This window comes from Molossus molossus, unplaced genomic scaffold, assembly GCF_014108415.1.
Source record: "Molossus molossus isolate mMolMol1 unplaced genomic scaffold, mMolMol1.p scaffold_m16_p_7, whole genome shotgun sequence".
Taxonomy (NCBI): Eukaryota; Metazoa; Chordata; class Mammalia; order Chiroptera; family Molossidae; genus Molossus; species Molossus molossus.
Genome location: NW_023425401.1, coordinates 61,822,803 through 61,846,654, shown reverse-complemented (window position 1 = coordinate 61,846,654; position 23,852 = coordinate 61,822,803). Strand labels below are relative to the sequence as shown.

At 37.2% G+C, this 23,852-nt stretch overlaps 1 protein-coding gene across 13 annotated transcripts in view; it reads left to right on the top strand.

Annotated features, from left to right (window-relative positions):
* Window positions 1-23,852, top strand: part of NRCAM (neuronal cell adhesion molecule) — a 215,444-nt gene that overhangs the window by 144,990 nt on the left and 46,602 nt on the right. For all 13 annotated transcript variants that reach the window (XM_036247278.1, XM_036247286.1, XM_036247285.1 and 10 more), the window contains 6 exons: window positions 1,153-1,275; window positions 2,261-2,431; window positions 2,939-2,995; window positions 4,832-4,943; window positions 16,623-16,807; window positions 18,234-18,365. In XM_036247278.1, the coding sequence (XP_036103171.1) occupies window positions 1,153-1,275; window positions 2,261-2,431; window positions 2,939-2,995; window positions 4,832-4,943; window positions 16,623-16,807; window positions 18,234-18,365 (780 nt within the window). The remainder of the gene's footprint in view (window positions 1-1,152; window positions 1,276-2,260; window positions 2,432-2,938; window positions 2,996-4,831; window positions 4,944-16,622; window positions 16,808-18,233; window positions 18,366-23,852) is intronic.

Here is a 23,852-nt window from a genome sequence, read left to right as displayed (position 1 = left end):
ATGAGCAAACTCCCTATAGCCAGATGGAAATAAATTCAGTATAAATGAGTAAGGAGGTCTCAGTGTTATTTTTTAAAATATTTTTGTTTTACCCAGCCAGTGTGGCTCAGTGGTTGATCATCGACCCATGCACCAAGCAGTCACCAGTTTGATTCCCAGTCAGGGCACATGCCCAGGTTGCAGGCCAAATCCCCAGTGGGAGGGCATGCAGGAGATGGACAATCACTGTTCTCTTTCATTGATGTTTCTATCTCTCTCTCTATCTCTCTTCCCGTCTCTCTAAAATCAATAAAAGAAAAAGAAAATCATTTTTGTTTCAAAATTTAAGTAGAAATAGAGTGGCCTCACTACCTTGATATTACTGTGGCTGTTTTTACAGTGGTTGGTACCTAAACCCTCTCAACAACCCAAGAGTATGTATTTAAGGAAAAGTGACCATTGGTAATTCTAGTCATATTTAAAGCTTTTTTTTTTTGATGTATTAATTTTTTTTTGTTACAGATGTCTCTCATTTTACCCCATTGATACCTTCTTATCTTTAAAGCTTTTTTATATTATATGTGTAATATGTGTTTATTATATAAAAATTAATTATAAATAAACAAAAAAGAAATTTAAAAATTACTCATGGATTCTTCCACTCAAGAAAATAATTACTGCTCTTTTTATTTTTTTCTAGATATGTTTGTATTTGTTTAAAACAAGCTCATTCTGAAGTACTATTTTATAATCTTTTCTGGTTTGCCTATAATATGTATATTCTTGTATCAATCTTATAAATAAGTGTACTTATATAATTTATAATGCTGTACGATATTTACAGTTATGTTATTTACAAATCTGTGGACATTTAAGTGTTTTTCATTTTTTTTGTGTGGAGAACATTCTTATAATACAATTATTAGGTATCTTCTTAATGATTTATTTAATATAGTTTCTTAGGCTTGGAATCAAAGGCAGTTAATGAAAATTGTGGGTTTTTGTTTTTTTGTTTTTTTTTACTTTTAACACTGTATTTAAAAATTATTTTCTTGATATCTGAATGTTCATAAATGCTGAGTTATTATTTCCCAAAAGTTTAGTTTGTCTTTCTAGTGCTCTTTTTCTTTTTCAATGCAGAAATAACTTAGAAGTTATTATTTTATGTCATAGGGTCACCATTGTGGACCAAAGAAAAACTTAAACGAATAATACTTCCAAGTGGCCAGTCTTTGATCCTTTCCTGTAGACCCCCAATTGGATTACCACCAGCTATAATATTCTGGATGGATAATTGTAAGTTTCAAAAATATGAATTTTCTCTCTTCAAGAGTCTTATAATTATTTGCTGTCACAATAAATTATTATCTCTTGTGATTCATAAAATGTTTATAATAAATAAGTGCTCATTGAAATAGGTAACATCATTTCATTCATTCACTTGATTTTGTTGAGCATCTACTGTGTTCCAGGCACTGCTCTAAATAAACCAAACAAATTTTCTGCAGTGGGAATAAATTTGGGTGGAGAAGGAAGCAGACAATAAATTCATGTAGAAAATATGTGTCAGTTAGCAATAAATGCTAGGAAGGAAAATAAGCAGAGTTTTAAGAGACAATGGAATGAAAGAGCAAGGCAGGCCCCTAAATATCTGGGTGAAAGGAAAAACTGGTATAAGCCCCTAAGGCAGGAGCACCTTGGTGTTTGTAAAAAGCAGCAGGGAGGCCAGTGGGGCCTACTCAGTGAGTCAAAGTGGAGAGTGATAGAAAACCATGGGCTTTACTTTGAATGAAGTAGGAGACACTGAAGGAGTTGACTTTACCTGAAACAATTAGGTGCTCTCACAGTATTTGATGTCTGACCATTTATCAAACGCAACCCATGTTAACATCCTTATAAGATTCCTTAATGCATATTCTAAGGCATGTGTGTATATGTGTTTAATAATTAGGGACTAACTTCAATATTAGGAAAAGTCACACACTCTTTATTTGGCAAACCTTTTTTGGTTTACACTTGCTTAATAAACACTTCACTGAACAACTCTAATATCACCTCTGCCCTACTCCAGAGAAAGTAGGGTCAGCAGGTACAATTGGAGTTTTAATGTGTTATTTTGTTGTTGTTGCTTACAGTTATATGCTTTTACTCAAAAAGCTTTATAGAGAAAAAATATTCAAGTGAAATTCATAGAACTATTAATAGATACATTTGTCTTGCTAATTTGGAAAGTGGTCACTTTATGATAGAATGATGTGGATATTTCTCTGCCTTTTTCCAGCCTTTCAAAGACTTCCTCAAAGTGAGAGGGTTTCCCAGGGTCTGAATGGAGACCTTTATTTTTCCAATGTTCTCCCAGAGGATACCCGTGATGACTATATCTGCTATGCCAGATTTAACCACACTCAAACCATACAGCAGAAGCAACCTATTTCTCTGAAGGTGATTTTAGGTAAGAGTTTAGCTTCCTGCATCTGTCTTTCAATGATGTACAAATATGTGCAAAACATATTAACTATTAAATAGCACTGTCTGAAGTTAACAGGTTCATTGATCAGGAAACTACCTATGAATAGTGACTAAGGTGTTGGCATATGTGTTATAAAAAGCATTCATACATACCCTAAATACTTTATTTTACTTTTTTTTTGCTGTTGTTAACATTACTGTTTCCCTGGTGACTTTCTAAATCTATTTGAAGTTCTGCTGATTTGTGTGTGCTTTATGCCCCACGATGCCTTTAATTGGCCATCCTGCAGCTTCAGTTATATGTTCACATGATGGAGGTGACAGTAAATTAATGAGTTAGTCATGTACAATATAAAGCACTGTTTTTAGTTTGTAGGGGTGACACTTGGTCGGCATAGCTGTATATGTTTGTTTTCATTGCCCAATATTTATTTTTAAAATACCTTCTCCCCTACTTTATACATTCTTCATAATATTCTATTTATTTCAGTGGATGAATTGAATGACACTACAGCTGCTAATTTGAGTGACACTGAGTTTTATGGTGGTGAGTTATGGTGACTGTAACTGACATTCTCACCTTCATTGTAGAATTTAGTTTACTAACTTCACCTCCATGGCTATTTAACCTTATTTCTTTATGAAATTCCTAGTTACCACTAGAATAAATGTATGTTTCTTGTGAAATTTATAAGTTTGCAAACATGCCACTAAAATATTTTCCATATGAAAATTATTATAGCTGTTTTCATGTAAAGAACCATTTCACATAATTTGGAAAAATGTTCTCATGTATGTTCAGAATTATATTTTTCATTTTTTGTCTTGTTCAAACATTTTTCTCATGAACTAAATAAGAACTAGCAGGGTACATTAACCTGCTTGAATACTAACTCTTCAGTCTTAGTAACCTTTAGCAACTAACATTAAGTGGATTTTGATAGTAAGTCATCACATTTCCCACCTGTTCTCACATGACATTATGAATATCGTATAATTACCTATACCACCATTATGACCAGAAGTCCTGAATATCATATAGTATTAACAATAGTATTTCATAGTTTTGTTTAAAACCTAGTCTTCAGTAGAAGTGATTTATTACAAAATAGATAATTTAATTTCATTCATTCAAAAAAAAGAATTTTATTTTCTTAAGGGAAAGTGTATCTCAGGTACAGAGAACTAATAAAAAGTACGCTTTCTAGATATGAGGGTCTTCTTAATTATCTATAAAGAAGAATTTCTGCTGCATTAATATTTTACCTTTGAGATATGAAGTAAAAAAAAAATTAAGGTTGTATCAATGATCAGAGTAGAGATACCTGTCTTATTTTATGTTTATTGTAATATACTTCTGAAAGATATAGGCCTTACAACCATTTCCAAAGTGATTCCAGAGGGGTAAGATTTATTCTGTCTCTAAAATCTTAGGAAAACCCTAATTTCTCTCAAGGAATACCTTTTATGGTATTCAGTTTTTTTCTTCTGAGAAATGAGAATAATTTATATATTACCTTCTATTCGGATTTTGGAAGCATCAAATAGTTAATGCATTAAAGTTTTGAAAACTGTAAAGAGCTATAGAATCTGAATAGGCCTCAATTGGCTTGATTTCTACTTTAAGTTTTTCAGAGAGTTCAGCAGAATATAAGGCCACATTTAGGCAACATCACCATAAGAAAGAAGATGTTCTGTATAAATATCCCTGAGATCTCTGATTCAAGCCCTCTTTATATTTTCATTAAGAAAACCAATTTCAGTCTCTTTAACTCCAATATTATTCTAAATTTATGGCAAAAGTTACCAGACCTCTGTTAGTAACTTTCTTGTTTTGTTTTGTTTTCCATAAACCTTGCAGTTTGGGGGGTTGGTATGTTACACATCTACCACAGATATATCTTTGTCATTACTCAGTGGAATTGGGTGTAATGTTGTCCCAGGTATAAAACAAATTAGCCCTTCCATAGTCGTACCTTTCAGAAAAATCTAACATCTTCGAGAAGGTAGACAGTTAATTTTCGCTTTGACCTAAGCACTAATTTTAAGTGATGTATATAGTTTGAGAACATGATTTTTCTTTCTATGTCTACATTTTGAAAACTTACCTGTCTACAAAAACCTTATAAAAATCTACCCCAAATTAAGGAAAAATACAAAAAGAGAATAGTTTTTGCTATAATTGCTTATGCAACCAAAATTGTTTCTATTCTTGGCTGAGTAAGCAGTGACTATTTGTAAGGCAAAGGGTGTGCATGTGTCGTTTTAAAAATTTTACAATGTTAAATATTTTTGGAAAGGGATTAGGCTTTTAGGCAGTGAACTGCATTTCTAGAAATACAAATTCATAACTTTTAATGCATATTGATTTTCTCTTTTGCAGCTAAATCAAGTAGAGAGAGGCCACCAACATTTTTAACTCCAGAAGGCAATGCAAGTAACAAAGAAGAATTAAGAGGAAATGTTCTTTCACTAGAGTGCATTGCAGAAGGACTGTGAGTTAATACTTTCTGTCTTGGTGTACATTTCTTATGAAAACATAATAGATTGGCCCTGGCCAGTGTATTCTGGTTAGAGCATCAGCCTTCACACCAAAGGGTCATTAGTTTGATTCCCGGTCAAGGACACATACTTCGATTTCAGGTTGATTCAGGTCACATGCCAGGAGGCAACCAATCTCTCTCTCTCTCTCTTTCTCTCTCTCCCTCCCTCCCTCTCTTCCACTGTATCTAAAATCAATGGAAAAATATACTAGGGTGAGGATTAACATACAAACAAACAAAACACATAATAGATTGGTAGAGAAGTACTAATATCATAGGAACAGTCATTGTCTTATATAATTCCATCATGCATCAAGAAAAATCTGATAATTATTTCCAACATAGGTCATATGAATCTCGTATTATTAAAACATTTTTTTTTTTGATATTTTGTTCAGATAGAGTGGGAGGGAGAGAGAGAGCGAGAGCGAGAGAGAGAGAGAGAGACAGAGAAACATCGACGTGAAAGGGACACATTGAGTGGTTGCCACCCACATGACCCAACCAGGACCGGGGACAAACCACAACCGAGGCACATGCCCTTAGTGGGAACCAAATCCGGGTCTCTCCAGACCGCAGGCTGACGCTCCAACCGCTGAGCCAAACCGGCCAGGGCTTATTAAAACATTTTTGATGTAATAGTGTTCCTCCTGAAATAAGCACTGTTGTTATTTTGCTACTCTGTGTAACAAACCAACTCAAAACTTAGTTGCTTAAAAACAACAGCTATTTATCATTAATCATTTTTCTAAAGGTCTGCAGGGAGATTGTGTTAGAATGGACTAGATCCAGCTGATTTAGGTTGAGCCTTCTCATGTGTCTTCTAGGTGGCTCAGCTATGAATTTGTAGTTCTGAGGATCTGGTGCTGGCTGTCAGCAGGGCAGCTGAATTTTTGGCCTTGAGTGTCTCACATTCCTCTAGTAGTCCAACTCAGGCTAATTCTCCTAAGAACAGAAGCACACACAGTGTCCTAGGGCCTGGACTTAGAACTGGCTCACTGTTCCTTCCACTACTTCCTACTGTTAAGTCACAAGCCTAGCGTCTTTGCAAATGTCTCATCTGTGCACAACTTGAAGTTGATGCCACCCCTAGAACCCAAGTTCCCTTGACAGAAGTTGCAGAAAGGCCTCGCTCAGATACAAGAACAACTGTTACATTAAGTACCCATTAAAGGCGAGCTTCTACCTAGCCCCTTCTTATGCCTGGCACAGAGAAAGTACTATTGCTATGGCCACATATGCTGAAAACATTGAATAGACTCTCAGAAACATGTTCTGGTCGATCACACGTTGTGATCTGTGCTATCCCTGACCTGGTAACTCAGCAGTCTCATATTCCTTCCCAGAATCAGCCTTCAGGAATAACTGGACAGCTGGAGATAGGCACGTGGAGGCCTCTGCTGGCCATGTCAGGAAATCACACTACACATTACTCAGTTTATCAAGTAACTGAAAACTAGCAAAGCCCCCATTTAAAGATACATTAAGTATATATCTTTCCCACTAGAATTAAAAAACAGAAAGCAAAACCCTTGCAATTTTCTTCATCACTATTAAATGTGGTTTAATCTACCAACCTTGAACATTTTAAGAGTAGACTTACCCATTCTCACAATTTAGTGATTCCCCTTTCCACAACTTGTATGCTATTGGTATTTGTAAATTGCATTAAACTGCCAAAATTTTTTAAAAGCTTAGAATGTTGTAAAACTAAGATTGGAGTTCTAGAACTGAAAAATCAATAGGCATAAGATTCATAGAATTGGGTGGGAAAAAATGGTGGCCAAATGAGTAGAAACTACACAGACCGTCTCCCAGGACCAAACTGGAATTACAAGTAAAACCACAGAACTTATATGCATGTATGCATGAACAGTGGACATGGACAACAAACTGGGGAAAAGGCAGGGAGGGAAGGGGAGGGGAATCAGTGGGGGGGAAAGGAGAAACATCTATAAAAAAAATTAATTAATAAAAAAAATAAAATAAAATATGTAACACACACACACACAAAGAAAAGCTATCTGGAATATACACCTAAAGAGCAGCTGGAGAGAACCCTTATAATGAAGGACATAAAGAGGACCCCAAAATGAGACTGAGAGGAGGTGTGGAGGTACGAGAGGGCTGGCTGGATTCCCACAGGTAGCAGCTGAAGGCTATCTTACTTGTGAGAAGTTCCCTCTGAGAAGTTGGGGGTTTAAACCCTAAGCTGGCTCCCCAGCACAGACTGGGGGAAGAGAGGAAGTCGCCCACATAACAACTGGCTCAGAAAATTACCAGAGCAGAGGTTCTGTCTGGCAGGGAGAGGCACTGGGAATACTGGCACTTTCTTGAAGGACCAGTGCACTAAATTACAGCTACAGCCACTCATACTGGGCTTCCACAGAGGGTGGGCAGACTGGACTGGAGCTGTGTGAGGAGAGTCAGCAGTTCATGGCAATGGGAAGAGAGCTGGGAAGGAGGCCATCAAGAGCCCTATGCTGAGTCATTCCCCTGTGCTACAGTAGCCATATTTCTCAAGCAGCCCCTTCCCATCAGAGCAGCTTTAGCCCTGGAGAGATGCAACTGCTCCTCCCTTGGGAATTTAACCCCACCCGGCCAAGAGTGGGGTTTATTAACTACCAGAGACTACCTGCCAGCCTGCAAGTGAAGATGAGTCTCTGGGTTCTCTGACCCTTAGGCCCAGCTCATGATCATTGGTCACTGGGTTTCAAGGAGTTGGGGGTCAAAGCTTAGAAGGGAGCTGCCTGGACTCCAGTGCTGAGTCATTAACCTATGCTATAGAAACCATTTTCTTCAGGCAGAGTTTTCCTCTCAAAGCAGCTTTAGCCCAGGGGGAGAAGCACTTGACCCACCCACTAGAAATCCTCTTACCCTGCACATCTGGAGGATTTTTCATTCACTTGAGGGCTACAATCTGAGGCTTATTAAGTAACTGACACTAACAGTCAGCCTGTAGGCAAAGACTCTGGGATAATTAAATCTTTGCTGGGCTGCAACTCTACCTAGGAAAGTAAGATTAGACATTGGTGTTTGACATGGGCCCTTCCATACTCATCCAACCCAGCACAGGGAGCCACAATATGAAGAACATCAATACTCATAGGGAGGTTTTGGCAATTTCCAAACCCTGCTGAGACAGCCAAAATGGTGAAACAAAGAAACAAGTCCCAAATGAAAGAAGAAGAGAATTCTACAGAAGAAGAGCTAAATAAAATGGAGATAAACAAGTGTCAGATGTGATGTCCAGATTAATGATTATGAATAAGCTCAACAGCATGAGTAACAATAAAAATCAACCAATGGAAATGAAAAATCACCAAGCAGAAATGAAGAATGACATAGTAGAAATAAAGAACATATTGGAAGTAATAACAAGCAGATTAGAGAAAGGTGAGGATTGGATTGGCCAATTAGAAGACAGGGTAGAACAAAATCACTCAATCAGAGAACCAAAAAGAAAAACGTTTAAGAAACAGAGATCAGTTTAAGAGAGCTGTGAGACAATATGAAACATAACAACATTCGCATGATTGGAGTATGAGAAGAAAAAGAAAGTGAGCAAGGGTTAGAGAATATATTTGAAGAAATAGTGGCCCAGAACTTTCCTAACTTGGTGAAGGAAAAAGTCATGCAAGTTCAGGAAGCACAGAGAGTCCCAAGCAAGAAGAACTCAAAGCGACCCAAACCAAAACACCTCATAATTAAAATGCCAAAAATTAAAGACAAAAAGAAAATCAACTGATTTCTCAACAGAAACACTATGGGCCAGAAGGGAATGGCATGAAGTATTCAAGGTAAAGAAAAACAAGGATCTGAATCCAAGACTACTTTATCCAGCAAGGCTATCATTCAAAATAGAAGGTGAAATAAGGAGCTTCTCAGACCAAAAAAATAAAGGAGAAGGGAAATATTAACATCGAACCAAGACTGCAAGAAATGTTAAAAGGACTTCTGTAGTAAACAGAAGAAATAGAAAGAGAAATATGGGCATAATAAATAAAAATGGCAATAAAAATAAGTACATATCAATAATAACCTTAAATGTAAATAGATTAAATCCTCCAATCAAAAGACACAGAATGGCTGAATGGATAAGAAAACATGACTCATATATATATTGTCTACAAGAGACCCACATCACAACAAAAGACTCACACAGGTTGAAAGTGAAGGGATAGAAAAAAATTTTTCTAGCAAATGAAAATGAATAAAAGCTAGGGTAGCAGTCCTCTTATCTGAAACAAATAGACTTTAAAATAAAGGCCGTAACAAGAGACAAAGAAGGCCATTACGTAATATTAAAAGGATCGATCCAACAGGAGGATATAACCTTGGTAAATATATATATGTACCCAATATAGGAGCACCAAAATATATTTAAAAACTTCTGGAGGACTTCAAAGGAGAAATTGACAGCAATACAATCATAGCAGGGGACTTCAACACCCCGCTGATATCATTGGATATATCCTCTAGACAAAAAAGTAATGAGGAAACACTGACCCTAAACGATACACCATATCAGATGGATTTGATAGATATCTACAGAGAATTACACCCCAAAACTGCAGAATACACATTCTTCTCAAGTGCACCTGGAATATTTGCAAGGACAGACCACATGTTAGGATATAAACTAAGTCTCTACAAGTTCAAGAAGATTCAAATCATATCAAGCATATTCTCAGATCACAATGACATGTAACTAGAAATTCATTCCAATAAAAGCACTCAAAAACATGGAGGCTAAATAACACATAATTAAACAATGAATGCATTACAAAATAGATCAAGGAAGAAATAAAAAAAACTTCCAGGAAATCAATGAAAATGAACATACAACATCACAAAATTTATGGGGTGCAGCAAAAGTAGTTCTGAGAGCGAAATTCATACCATTACAGGCCTACTTCAAGAAACAAGAAAAATTTATACTATACTATCTAACCCTACAACATAAAGAACTAGAAAGTAAACAAAAAGAAAAGCCCATAGCAAATACAGTGAAAGAAATAATAAAGGTCAGAGCAGAAATAAAGGACATAGAGACTAAAAAACAATTCAAAAGATCAATGAAACCAAGAGATGGTTCTTTGAAAAAATAAACAAGATTGATGAACCTTTAGCCAGACTCACCAAGAAATGAAAAAAAGGGATTCAAATAAACAAAATCAGAAACAAAAAAGAAGTAACAACTGACACCACAGAAATACAAAGGATTATTAGAAAATACTCTGAACTATTATATGCCAACAAACTGGACAACCTAGGTAAGTTGGACAAATTCCTAGAATCACACAGTCTCCCAAAACTAAACCATGAAGAATGGAACAGACCAATAGCAACTAGGAAATTGAAGCTGTAATCAATAAACTCCCAGCAAACAAAGCCCAGGTCCAGATAGATTCATAGGAAGGTGTTACCAAACATTCAAAGATGAGCTAATGCCCATTCTCCTCAAACTATTCTAAAAATTTTAAGAAAGAAGACTTCCAATCTCTTTATTAGGCCAGCATAATCTTAATTTCAAAACCAGATAAAGACACTACAAAGAAAGAAAACTACGGGCCAATATCTCTGATGAACATAGATACCCAAATCCTCCACAAAATATTAGCAAATCAGATTCAGCAATATATTTTTAAAATTATTCACCATGACCAAGTGGTATTCATTCCAGGGATGCAAAGCTGGTATGATATTTGCAAAACAGTAAATGTGAAACACCACATAAACAAAATGAAAGATAAAAATAATATGATCATATCAATAGATACTGAAAAAGCATTTGACAAAATCCAGCACCCAGTTCTCATAAAAATACTCAGCAAAGTGGGAAGAGAGGGATTATATCTCAACATAATAAAGGTCATTTATGAAAAACCTACAGCCAATATCATACTCATTGGAAAAAACTAACAGCATTTCCCTAGAGAACAGGAACAAGACAGGGATGCCCACTTTGCCCCTCTTATTTAACACAGTACTAGAAGTCCTAGCCATGGCAATTAGACAAGAAGAAAAAGTAAAAGGCATCCAAATTGGAAAAGGGGAAATAAAACTGTCATAATTTGCAAATGACATGATACTGTACGTAGAAAACCCTAAAGACTCCATCAAAAATCTACTATATTTAATAAATGAATTTGGCAAAGTAGCAGGATACAAAATTAACGTCAAGAAATCGACAGCATTCTTGTACATCAATGATGAACTCACAGAAAGAGAAACTGAAAAAACAATCCCATTTACCATCGCTCCAAAAAAATTACGATACCTAGGAATAAACTTAACCAAAGAAGTAAAGGACCTATTTGCAGAAAACTACAGGTCATTGAACAAAGAAATAGAGGAAGATATAAAAAAGTGGAAGCACATACCCTGTTCATGGATTGGAAGAATTATCATCATTAAAATGTCCATACTACCCAAAGCAATCTATAGATTCAATGCAATTCCCATCAAAATACCAACGACATATTTCATAGAACTAGAACAAATACTTCAAAAGTTCATATGGAACCAAAAAAGACCCCGAATAGCCACAGCAATCTTGAAAAAGAAGAACAAAGTAGGTGGGATCACAATACCAGATATCAGGTTATACTACAAAGCGACTGTAACCAAAACAGCCTGGTACTGGCACAAGAACAGGCATATAGACCAGTGGAACAGAACTGAGAACCCAGAAATAGACCCAAGGCAATACGCTCAATTAATATTTGACAAAGGTGGCAAGAGCATACAGTGGAGTAAAGACAGCCTCTTTAATAAATGGTGTTGGGAAAATTGGACAGCTACATGCAAAAAAATGAAACTAGACCATCAACTTACACCATACACAAAAATAAACTCAAAATGGATAAAAGACTTAAATGTGACCCGTGAATCCATAAAAATTCTAGAAGAAAATGTAGGCAACAAAATTTTGGACATCATAAGGAGCAGAATTTTCACTGATACATCACCTAAGGCAACAGAAATAAAGGAGAAAATGAACACATGGGACTACATCAAACTCAAAAACTTCTGCACAGCAAAAGAAACAATCATCAAAATGGAAAGGCAACCCACTGTATGAGAGAACATCATTGCCAATGATGTATCAGATAAGGGGTTAATTTCCAATATATATAGAGTGCTCATACAACTCCACAAAAGGAAGACAAAGAACCCAATTAAAAAATGGGCAGAGGAGCTGAATAGACACCTCTCCAAACAGGACATACAAATGGCCAAGAGACATATGAAGAAATGCTCAACATCACTAATCATCAGAGAGATGCAAATTAAAACAACAATAAGGTATCACCTCACACCTGTCAGAATGGCCGCCATCAACAAATCATCAAACAACAAGTGTTGGCGAGGGTGTGGAGAAAAGGGGACTCTAATACACTGCTGGTGGGAATGCAGACTGGTGCAGCCGCTATGGAAAACAATATGGTGCTACCTCAAAAAATTAAAAATTGAACTTCCATTTGACCCAGTGATCCCACTGCTGGGAATATACCCTAAGAAGCCTGAAACACCAATCAGGAAGAATATATGTACCCCCATGTTCATAGCAGCACTATTTACAATAGCTAAGATCTGGAAACAGCCCAAGTGTCCACCAGTAGACGAATGGATAAAAAAGCTGTGGTACATATACACAATGGAGTACTATGCAGCGGTAAGAAAGAAAGATCTCTTATCCTTTGAGACGACATGGAGGGACCTGGAAAGTATTATCCTAAGTGAAAGAAGCCAAGCAGAAAAAGACAAATACCACATGATCTCACTTATATACGGAATATAATGAACATAACAGTCTGAGGCATACAGTATACCCAGACACATGGAAGTAGGGCACAGACTGACATCCCTCAGAAGAGGGGATGGGGGGTGGGGGGGTGGGAAGAGATAAACCACAGAACTTATATGCATGTATGCATGACCAATGGACATGGACAACTAAGCCAGGGACAGGGTGGGGGGGGGGTGCCAATGGGGTAAAAAGGTAAAATATCTGTAACAAAAAAATAAATAAATAAATAAAAATAAAAAAAAAGAAAAAGAAAAAGTAGCAGGATACCAAATTAACATCCAGAAACCCATAGCATCCTTATACACCAATCATGAACACCCAGAAAGGGAAACAAACAAACAAACAAAAATCCCAGTTACCATTGCAACAACAACAAAAACACCTAGGAATAAACTTAACCAAGAAGGTAAAAAAAACCTGTTCCCAGAAAACTGCAGGACACTGAAAAAAGAAATAGAGAAAAATGTATAAAAGTGGAAACGTATACCATGTTCATGAATTGGAATGATTAACATTATTAAAATGTCCATACTACCCAAAGCAATCTACAAATTAAATGCAATCCCTATTAAAGTACCAATGGCAGCCCTGGCTGGTTTGGCTCAGCAGGTAGAGCATCGGCCTGCGGTCCAGAGAGACCTGGACTCGGTTCCTGCTAAGGGCACATACCTTGGTTGCAGTTTGTCCCCAGCCTTGGTTGGGTCGTGCGGGTGGCAACCACTTGATGTGTACCTTTCACGTCGATGTTTCTCTCTCTCTCTCTCTCTTCCTCTCTCTCCCTCCCACTCTATCTGAACAAAAAATGGAAAAAAAAAAGTGTCCTTGGGTGAGGATTAAAATAATAATATTAATAATAATAAAGTACAATGGCATATTTCACAAATCTAGAACAAATACTCCAAAAATTTATGTGAAACCAAATAAGACCCTGACTGGCGGCAGCAATCTTAACAAAGACGAAGAAAGTGGGAGGAATCACAATACCAAATGTCAAGTTATACTACAAAGCCATCATAATCTAAACAGCCTGATGCTGGCACAAGAACAGACTTATAGATCAATGGAACATGACAGAGAACCCAGAAATTGACCCAAGACAGTATGCATGATTAATATTCAACAAAGCAGGTAAGAGCATACAATGTAGAAAAGACCATCTCTTCAATAAATAGTGTTAGGAAAATTGGACAGGGACATGCAAAAAAATGAAACTAGACCACCAACTTACATTATACAAAAATAATAATAATAATAATAATAATAACTCAAAATCAATAAAAGACTTAAATGTAACTCATGAAACCATAAAACTGCTAGAAGAAAATGTAGGCAGAAAAATCTCAGTCATTATACATTACAGAATTTTCACTGATACATTGCCTAGGGCAAGATAAACGAAGGAAAAGTAATAAATGGGACTACATCAAACTAAGAAGCTTCTACACAGCAAAAGAAACCAGCAGCAAACTGAAAAGGGAACCCACTATATAGAAGAACATATTTGCCAATGACACATCGAACAAGGGGTTAATATCCAAAATATTAACAACTCAACCAAAGGAAGACAATCCAACTAAAAAATGAGGACCTGAAAAGATACTTCTTTAAACAGGACATACAAATGGCCAAGAGACATACTGAAAAATGCTCAACATCACTAATCATCAGAGGGATGCAAATTAAAACAACTATGAGATACCACCTTACACCTGTCAAATGGCGGCCATGAACAGATCATCAAACAACAAGTGCTGGTGAAGATGTGGAGAAAGGGAACTCTAGTACACTGCTGGTGAGAATGCAGACTGGTGCTGCCACTGTGGAAAACAATATGTGCTTCCTAAAAAAATTAAAAATTGAACTGCCAGTGATTCCACTTCTAGGAATATATCCTAAGAAGCCTGCAACAGCCATCAGATAGAATATATGCACCCCTATGTTCATAGCTAAGATCTGGAAATAGCCCAAGTGTCCATCAGTAGATTAGTGGATAAAAAAAGCTGTGCTACATTTACACAATGTAATATTATGCCCCTGTAAGAAAGATCTCCTACCCTTTGAGACAACACGGAGGGACCTGGAGAGTATTATGCTAAGTGAAATAAGCCAGTCAAAAGACAAGTATCACATGATCTCACTTATTTGTGAATATAATGTGCAAAATAAGCTGATGAACAAAATAGATTCAGAGACATGGAAGTAGGGAACAGACTGACAAACCTCAGAGGGATAGGGGGTGGGAGGAAAAGGAATAAATAAATTAAAGAATTTATATGCATATATGCACAACCAATAACACAGACATCAGTTTGGGGGGGAACAGGAGGAGAGTGGGAGGGAGGAGGGGGGACTCATGGAGGGGGGAAGGGAGCACATCTGTAATACTTTCAACATTTAAAAAAATAAAAATAAAGAAGGATACAAAATTATTAATGTAAAATAGGTTTGAAGTGATAATTTTCCTAAATTAATTATATAAATTCCAAAAAGAAATAAAGGACTCATAGAATCAAAATATTTCTGATTCTTAACACTTGCTCAGTGGAGTAGTAGGGCTCCAGAACAGTTCATGATGTAGTTATTTCTCTTGCCTCTACCCACATGGCCCTCTTACCTCTCCATCATATGAGATGCAGATTAATCTGACCTTAAAGAAACACCATAATATGCTATCAGATTCCACGTGTATAGTATCTTCAGCTTTTCAGAATGATTTCACATTTTTACCTCTTTTTATATTCACAGCATGTTTTATTTTAGAAGCCATTTCATCAGATATATATGTTCAATTATTTTTATTCATGCAAATAAACCAAAATCAATTTTAAAAATAATCAATCAATCCCACTTGCATTTCTAGTGACAAATATTGTGATCTTCCTGAGGGCCTGGATCATTTTTTTTTTTTTTCATTTTTATCTTCCCAACACAAAATTCAATGCTTGGTCTGTAGTTCATTGCTTAGTAAATGTTTGTGTTGAGTGGATTTTTATCAAGTCAAGCGTTATTATCCCCAGTAAGACAACTAAGTACACTGAAGCCCAAGAAGGTCAGGGATCCGAAGTCAGAGAACAATGTAGGGACAGGGCTAGGCCTTTGAAGCAGATCTTTAAGCTTGTGTTCTGGCTTTTCAGGACGCTATATTTCATAATTTAATAGGAAACACCATGAGAAATGGTGTAACACATGAGTTTAATCTGTTCTTATCAATTGGTACAGTATTTTTAAATATAACTAATAATGAAATTAAGGAAAGAGCACTATCTCTCTCATTCATTTACATTACCAGATAGCCTGCTATGAAATAATATTTTTTTTTTTAAAGTTCTTCCATTTGATATAGAAATGTGTACAAAAGTTCCTGGGCACAAATATATATATCATCTCTTTCTCTGTATCTTTAACTCTAGCTGATAAAAAAATTCTAACTCAGTATTATTCATTTCACGGTAATTCTTTTGATTGGCATAGTACTAACTTCATGTAAAATTTTCCACAAGTGCCTCATTGATCAAAACTTTGAAGAGAATGTTTAGGTCCCTTCCTTCAGTAACTCATGCTGGCATTCCCACTGCACCATCGAAGTCAAAGTATGTGGTGCGCCATAAGTTAGTATAGTTCTGCTTATGTGAAAATGGTAGCTTATAGCCTTAAATGTAAGATTTTGAGCAATATTAAATTGTGATGCTAAAGTACCTATATATTTCTCATTAGCTTTATATGGAGAATTTATTATAAACTTGCATGAAAATTCATCCTCAAAAGCAGTTAGGTCAACTTCTTTTTTGTATCATCATCTTTATTTATTTTATCAGGCCTACCCCACTTATTTACTGGATAAAAGAAGATGGAATACTACCCATCAACCGGACATTTTATAGGAACTTTCAGAAAACTCTGCAGATCATTCAGGTTTCAGAAGCAGACTCTGGAAATTACCAGTGTATAGCAAAAAATGCATTAGGAGCCATCCATCATACCATTTCTGTTACAGTTAAAGGTATATATCATGATTTAAAATGTATTGCTCTTGCATTCATGAGAGGTCCTCGATCCTCAGTTAGTATGCTTTTCATTATATCTTTCAATAATAAAAATGTAAATGTATATCCATATTCATGGTACCTTGAATTTCTTATGGCTATTTATATTTATAGCTCATCTAAATCAGATTAACAATTAGCTCCTCAAATTTTTCAATTAATAAATGTAGAAAGAATGAAGGAAAGTGAACATTACCATTACAATCCCACAGTTATAATTGCAAGAGCCAACGATGAATGCTAAAATTAGTAGACGAAACCTTAAGGAGAAATAGGATATTTGCATAGCCTCAAAGTATGTATTCTCCTCCCCCGAAAAAAAGTAATTACTGAGGCAGTTTTAACACATGTCTGCACATTCTTTACTACTCCTGTCTTAAGGAGATGAAGCTTAAATTCCCTACCCTTGAATGTGGGCTGAAATTAGTGACTTACTAGTGAATAGAGTATAGAAAGCAGGAAAATAGTAACTTTGTAGTGGAGGAATACGGCAAACATCACCTTAACCAAGAGATCAAGATTAACATAACCAGTAATGCCATGTTTATATCACATACTCCCTGATATGATGTATTCAGAAGGGTCCATCACTCAAAACCTTAGTCAAATCATGAGAAAATAGGTAAATTCAAGTTGAAAGACATTCTACAAAATAACTGATTAGTGCGCTTGAAAAGTCTAAAGGTCGTGAAAAACACAAAAGACCAAGAAATTCTCAGATTGGAGGAAACTAAGGAGACATGACAAGTAAATGCAATGTAGTGTCCAGGACAGGGTCCTAGGACAGAAAGAAGACAGTAGAAACACTGGGGAAGTTCTAATAAAATGTGTAGTTTAGTTAATGGTGGTGTACCAATGTTACTTTCTTGCTTTGATAACTGTACCACGGTTACATAAGATGTTAACATTAGAGAAGGTTAGGTGAAGGGCTTGTGGGAATGCTCGATATACTAACTTTGCAATTTTTCACTGTTGCAAAGTTTACAAAATTGCTTCCTAATTTTATAATTACATATATTCTGCGGGGCTCAGGATTTGAATTCAGGTCTTTAGTCCTATCTGGGCCTGTAAATTACTCTATGCCCTTAGATAAATCTGTCACCTGTGTGATGTATGGTTAATTAATATAAAACAGATGATAATTATATCAAAAATGTTTAGAAATAATACATAAATGTATTGAAATACATAGAGTCTTTGTAAGCATTCTTTTAAAAGTCTGAAGTATTGTTTGAAGTATCTCTTATAAATCTATTCACTCTAAGAAATGAAACTAGCAAGTGTGTTGAAAAATACTTTTTATTAAAATAGTGCAGTATACTAAATTTGCTAGAATACTAACTTGATTTAAGTTTTTGTATTTTTTTTCTTTCCTCAATAAAGCCGCTCCATACTGGATCATGGCACCTCAAAATCTTGTGCTGTCCCCAGGAGAGGATGGGGCCCTAATCTGCAGAGCTAACGGCAACCCCAAACCCAGAATTAGTTGGTTATCGAATGGAGTGCCCATAGAAAGTAAGTTTTCTTGACTGGCTTCAGTTGTGGTATATTTTCAGGGCATAGCTACATCTCAATAGAGAAAAAATAGTGATAAAATAATTTGGTTTAGGGAAGAAAGTCATGTATAAATTAAACAGACACCAAATTACCTTTAGAGTTTTATCTTACTACCCATATTATGAGTGAATATTTTGTACTATAATTGTATGTGTTGATTGGGACTTGGGAATAGTTCCTTTGTTTTTTTTACTTACATCATAGGTAGAATGGCAGGGTCAGAAATAAATAAACATTGCTGAGAAGTTCAAATTATTTCTTCAAAATGTGAAGTGGTTTGTGGAAACATCATAAGAGTCAGGAGAGATCGGTGGGGAGGATAGGAATAGAGCCAGTGGCTATAAAAATAAGAAACATAACTGTCTTAAAGAGTTTTTATTCCTAAATTATAGCCCAGATGTTCCCAATTTCTCAAGGCTTCAGAGGTTAATATTCCATTTAATGCCTAAAGAAGAGCACATTCTCTCACCCCAGGCATATGCAGGACATTCCATCTTTGACCAGTTTCCCTTCCCAAGTATAGCAGAGATCATCCTTGAGCAATTCTTACAAAGTCCTGGCTGCAGCGTAACACCTCTCCTGACACTTTCCCTGGACCACTCCCAGAAAATTTTCTCAGCCAGCTATGCCAGGCGTCTGTTCTGCTGCCCAGACCCTCAAGTGTGGCCACAGACCCTTCTATTAATTTCCTAAATCACAGCAAACACCAGTTTTACAAAACGTTGTTAAAGGCTTCAGGACAGTAGAAGGGGATTATAGCAAAGGAAAAGAAAACTGAGAACAAATATCGCAGCTTTCTGCCTCCAATTCTCAAGCCCCGGCCATCCACCGAGAGCCCATCGTGTCTCCCTTTTCTCAACCCCACCACCACCACTGCTGTCTGCAGAAGAATCCTGGAACCTTCCCTCGTATTGCAGTTCAGCCCTCCTCTTAGACCCATAAAGAGAAAATCTATTTTTGTTCAAAACCCAGCCTCATGTTCACCCTCTGAGTCAATATGTAATAATCTTCAAAGATACTCTTTGCTCACAATAAAGACAACTTTTTAGGCTTATGATATAGAGCAGCTTGGATCCTCATTGCCTCAAGACAGAATAAAATTTGGTTTCACTTTTACATAACTGAAAGGTTTATTAAATAGGCTTACCTGAAATAGTTTTTACCCTAAGATGAATCCAAAAACTGCTGGCAGATTTGAAATGGCACAAGCCCCTTTTCTCACCATCAAGGTCTTATAACTGCGAGTCTAGACAGAGGAAGAGCACCCGTTCCATGAGTATTTTTTAGGAGTTTGTGGCACACAGTAGTTATCAGATATAGTCATACATCACATAATCATATAATGACTTCTCGGTCAACAATGGAAGGCATATATACTACACTGGTATACCATATAGCCTGGGTGTTTTGTAAGCTACACCATCTAAGGTTTGTGTAAGTGTACTCTACGATGTTCAAAAAACAAAATCACCTAACGATGTATTCCTCAGATTGGATCCCCGTCGTTAAGCAGTGCATGGCTATACTCGGTGTTTACTATAAAAAGCTGCTGGGAGAAAATAGATTCTAAAGCAGATTCTAAACCTCAGTAACTGGGGTTTGGATAGTTTCACTACCAATTTTAACCATGATCATAATCAAAAAGAACTGCAGAAAGTATTTCATGGTTGTGCATTCGGAAGCTGTTACCACTCTCAGAGGCATATGAGTGAAAATTGAGAGAAAAAGTAGAAGAAAGCCCAGAACTAAAATGAAGTTTTGTGAAAGCACAGTGTCTGATTTCCTTAGGAATGTGTGGCAGTAAAGAATGCAGCATGCTCAGCACTTGGGCACCATATTTTGCACTCAGAGGCCTGTCTGTGCCCATCTATGGAAGGTTAAATGTACACCTGAGATCTGGCTTCAGTGGAACTAAGTGGGTGTGGCCATCTTTCTAGACACTCAGCAGGAAAACCAGGGAAGCCAGGAAATGTTGAAAAGATTTATCTTCAAGCTTGGCAGCAAGAATGCAGTTATAAGCAGTAAAAAATGAGATGGGAGTAGGTCAGTGAACAAGGAGAGATTAAATTATGAAGCTGATCTTTCCTTTTGATTCACTCAGTTTATTGCCCTTCCAAATCCCAAATTATTTGATTAGGTCTAGAGCAGAAAGAACAAAAATCTCTCAAGTTTGGTTCTATATTACTTCATTTCTCTCATCTCAAAAGTATTTAAGTCCTCACTGGAAGGAAATGAGGAGCAGGTTGAGCAAAGATAGGATCAGAATTCTGCAATGCCTACAGAGTCAGGGTCCCTTGACCTCTGGTGTGCCTCAGAGTAGTCACTCTGGTAGATGAGCAAGGAGAAAAACACTATGCATATGGCAGCAGACAAGGGCCTGGCCTGCCAGGAGCAGGTGCTGTATATTTACACCACGGTGATACAAAGCATCCCTAAAAGGTGTCTTTCTCCACATTTGGTGGCCAAGCTAAATGTGAATGGATTGGAGGAGGGGGTAAATCTCATAACTAATAGAGAAAGAGCTACCTGGCAGGGATCCTTATAGCTCTCTGCAGAATGTGACTGCAGGGACATCGCTGTTCTCTGCCTCCACCCTAAGCAGCTGGACCATCTACAGCTTCTGCTGAGTGGCCTTTTACTCTGAATTTCAAACAGCTAAGTACAAAGTTAACCTACATGCCCCACCTTGTGCTGACCTACCCTGATCCAACACAAGGAGTAAATGGGGAAGAAAACTGTCAAGAATTTCATAGAATTTCAAGGAGCTTTGTGCCTCTCCACCCTGGTTGATAGTTTCCCTATGAATCTAGAGGCTCCAAAACAGGATTACCTTTGAGATTTGGGGACCATTCTGGAAATGGGGGACTGGGGCTTGTTTCTCATCTGCAGTTTGCTGAATTGTGCATCCCGCAGCTGCAACCAGCAATGATGGGTTTGGGGAAAGGTTGGCAGAGTCAGGGGTAGGCAAGAGAGAGCAAAGTCGGCTGCAGTATATAGTGGCATGGAATTAGCATGTTATTCCTAACCTTCAAGGGAGCCTAGACTGGGCCCCAGAAATTTTCTGGAAGCATAGGCTGATTTGCTGACACCTTTCACAAAAGAGGCTACAGAAACCTTGGGTAAACCAGCTGCCTGAGGGTGAGAGGCAGGGCACAGCTGTGCCTCTGCAGTATCATCATGCAGGGAGCTGTGTAGCATCCCCACCAGGTGCCACACCACAAAGACACTATCAGGGAACCATACTTCCAGATACACAGCCTCCCCACACCTGACTTGTAAGCCGTCACATAAAGACATTGACACTCCTTCCACCTCTGCAGGCTCTGGCTGCCAAGTGCACATAAATACTACGGAGGAGAAGCAGGATCAGGGAGAGAGAGGGAGTTCGTAGCAAAATAGTGTTATTAATTTGTGACTGTGCATTTCAGACCTGAAACCTGTTTTACAAAACTGGAAGAATTAACTCAAAAACTTTCCAGGCTCTAATCTTAATGTCTTCCAAAGCTCTGTTTCCCCAGGACTGGCCAGATACTTTAAACTTTTCTTGAAGCAAAAAAATAGACTGTTTTAAATATAGAATTTGCCCCAAATCACCTAAAATATTTTTTAAGCAACCTACAGAAGTCAGGAAAAAGAACATAGCTGTAGAAAGCTGGTGCTGAAAGAGAACTTTAAATTTATCACGTGACTTGCAATGTCTGGGAAGGTGTGGAAGTAGAAGCCAGGGCCAGAAAGATGTCCAAGGCCAAGGTCGTGGGCACCATAGTTCCTGTTCCCGTTCTCAGAGGCAACAGGAGAGTCTAACACTTGTAGATCTGTAATCGTGTTCCATGTGAGTTATGGTAGATCTCAGATTCTTCCATATGGAGCATATGTAAGATCACACCACTATTACATTAAAAGGTTTCTTTTCTCTAAGACATGAGGAGGGACAGGAATGAAGAGAATGAAAATGCACAGAAGACCTCCTGCCACAATTATATATATTGCTGACATTGCAAGGAGAGATTGAAAACCAGTAATACCTGATAAGCAGCCAAGGGGTTGGAGGAATGGACCAGGATATTCCCAAGAGTCCACCAAGGCATCTTCTTCCTTTCTTCAAAAGTGAAGGGCTCAGTTTGTATCACCTTGTAGAGGACAAAATAAGTAATTGAAGAGGAAAATTTATCTCTTCATCTAGAGACTTGTTCTACATTATTCCTGAATGTTAAGATTTCTGTAGATGTTTACAAAGCAGATTAGCCTAGAAAATCTGAGCATTGATCTCATGTTAAACAAACCATTAAGTGCCCCAGTCTTGGGTTTCTCATCTCCAAAATGCATGTACTATCTAGTTAATCTAGTTCACAAAGTTCTTTTTAAAATAAAATTATGTAATAGATATGAGTTTAAAAATTAATAGTACCCTATAAATGTAAGATGGCACTAATTATTATTCTCATTATCTAAATGTTGGAAGCATTTATAGTTTGGCCAGTCATGTCAGAAGAGTTAGAATAAAAGAAAGTATTACTGGAAGGCTGTCATCCCAGTTCTGAACCTTACCTGTAGGGCTTTAAGTTATACGCAGTGATTCTATGCTCTTAAATGTCTTTCTCCAATGTTAATTTATGGCAAATGAAATTAATTATTTCCAGAATCAATTATCATCCCTTTAGATAACTTAGATTTGGATGCTGGAAAGTTACTCCCACCTGGTAGTCAGCACAGAGTCCAAAGGCTTCAAATAATCTCTGTACTAGCAATTTCCTTCTTTGTCCAAATACCAGCTGAGCCTCTGTATGTTACGGGACAGTTCTTCGGTTTGTTTGCATTTCACAGTAAGTGCTTAAGAAAAATGTAACCTAAACCCCCTGGAGAGAGATCTGCTTGTATACTACTCTTAAGTAAAGGGTTTATATTATTCCTAAATATCTTGCCAAAACTGTTCAAAGACTATGCCATTTAGCAGAAATAAGGTACAGACAGTTAGATTCCTTTCAGGTAAAGAATAACATCAAAAAGTGCAACTGTGCCCTGGCCAGTTTGGCTCAGCTGTTAGAGCATTAGCCTGTGGACCAAGGAGTCATAGGTTCAATTCTGGTCAAAAAGCATGTACCTCAGTTACAATTTGGTCCCCAGCCCAGGTCAGGATCATGCGGGAAGTAAAAGATCAGTGTTTCTCTCTCACATCTCATATTCTCTCTCTCTCTCTCTCTCTCTCTCTCTCTCTCTCTCTCTCTCTCTCTGTGTGTGTGTGTGTGTCTCCCCCCCCCCCCGCACCCCCCACTCTGTCTGGAAATAAATGGGAAAATATCCTCAGGTGAAGATTTTAAAAATAAGTGCATCTGTGGGCTGCATAAAACCTTTATAAAATGGTTTATGTTGTGATGTGATTGATGAGTCTCCCCTGGGGGAAGATTGTCCTACTGGCTTTGTTCATTGAGCTGATCTTCCATGGTC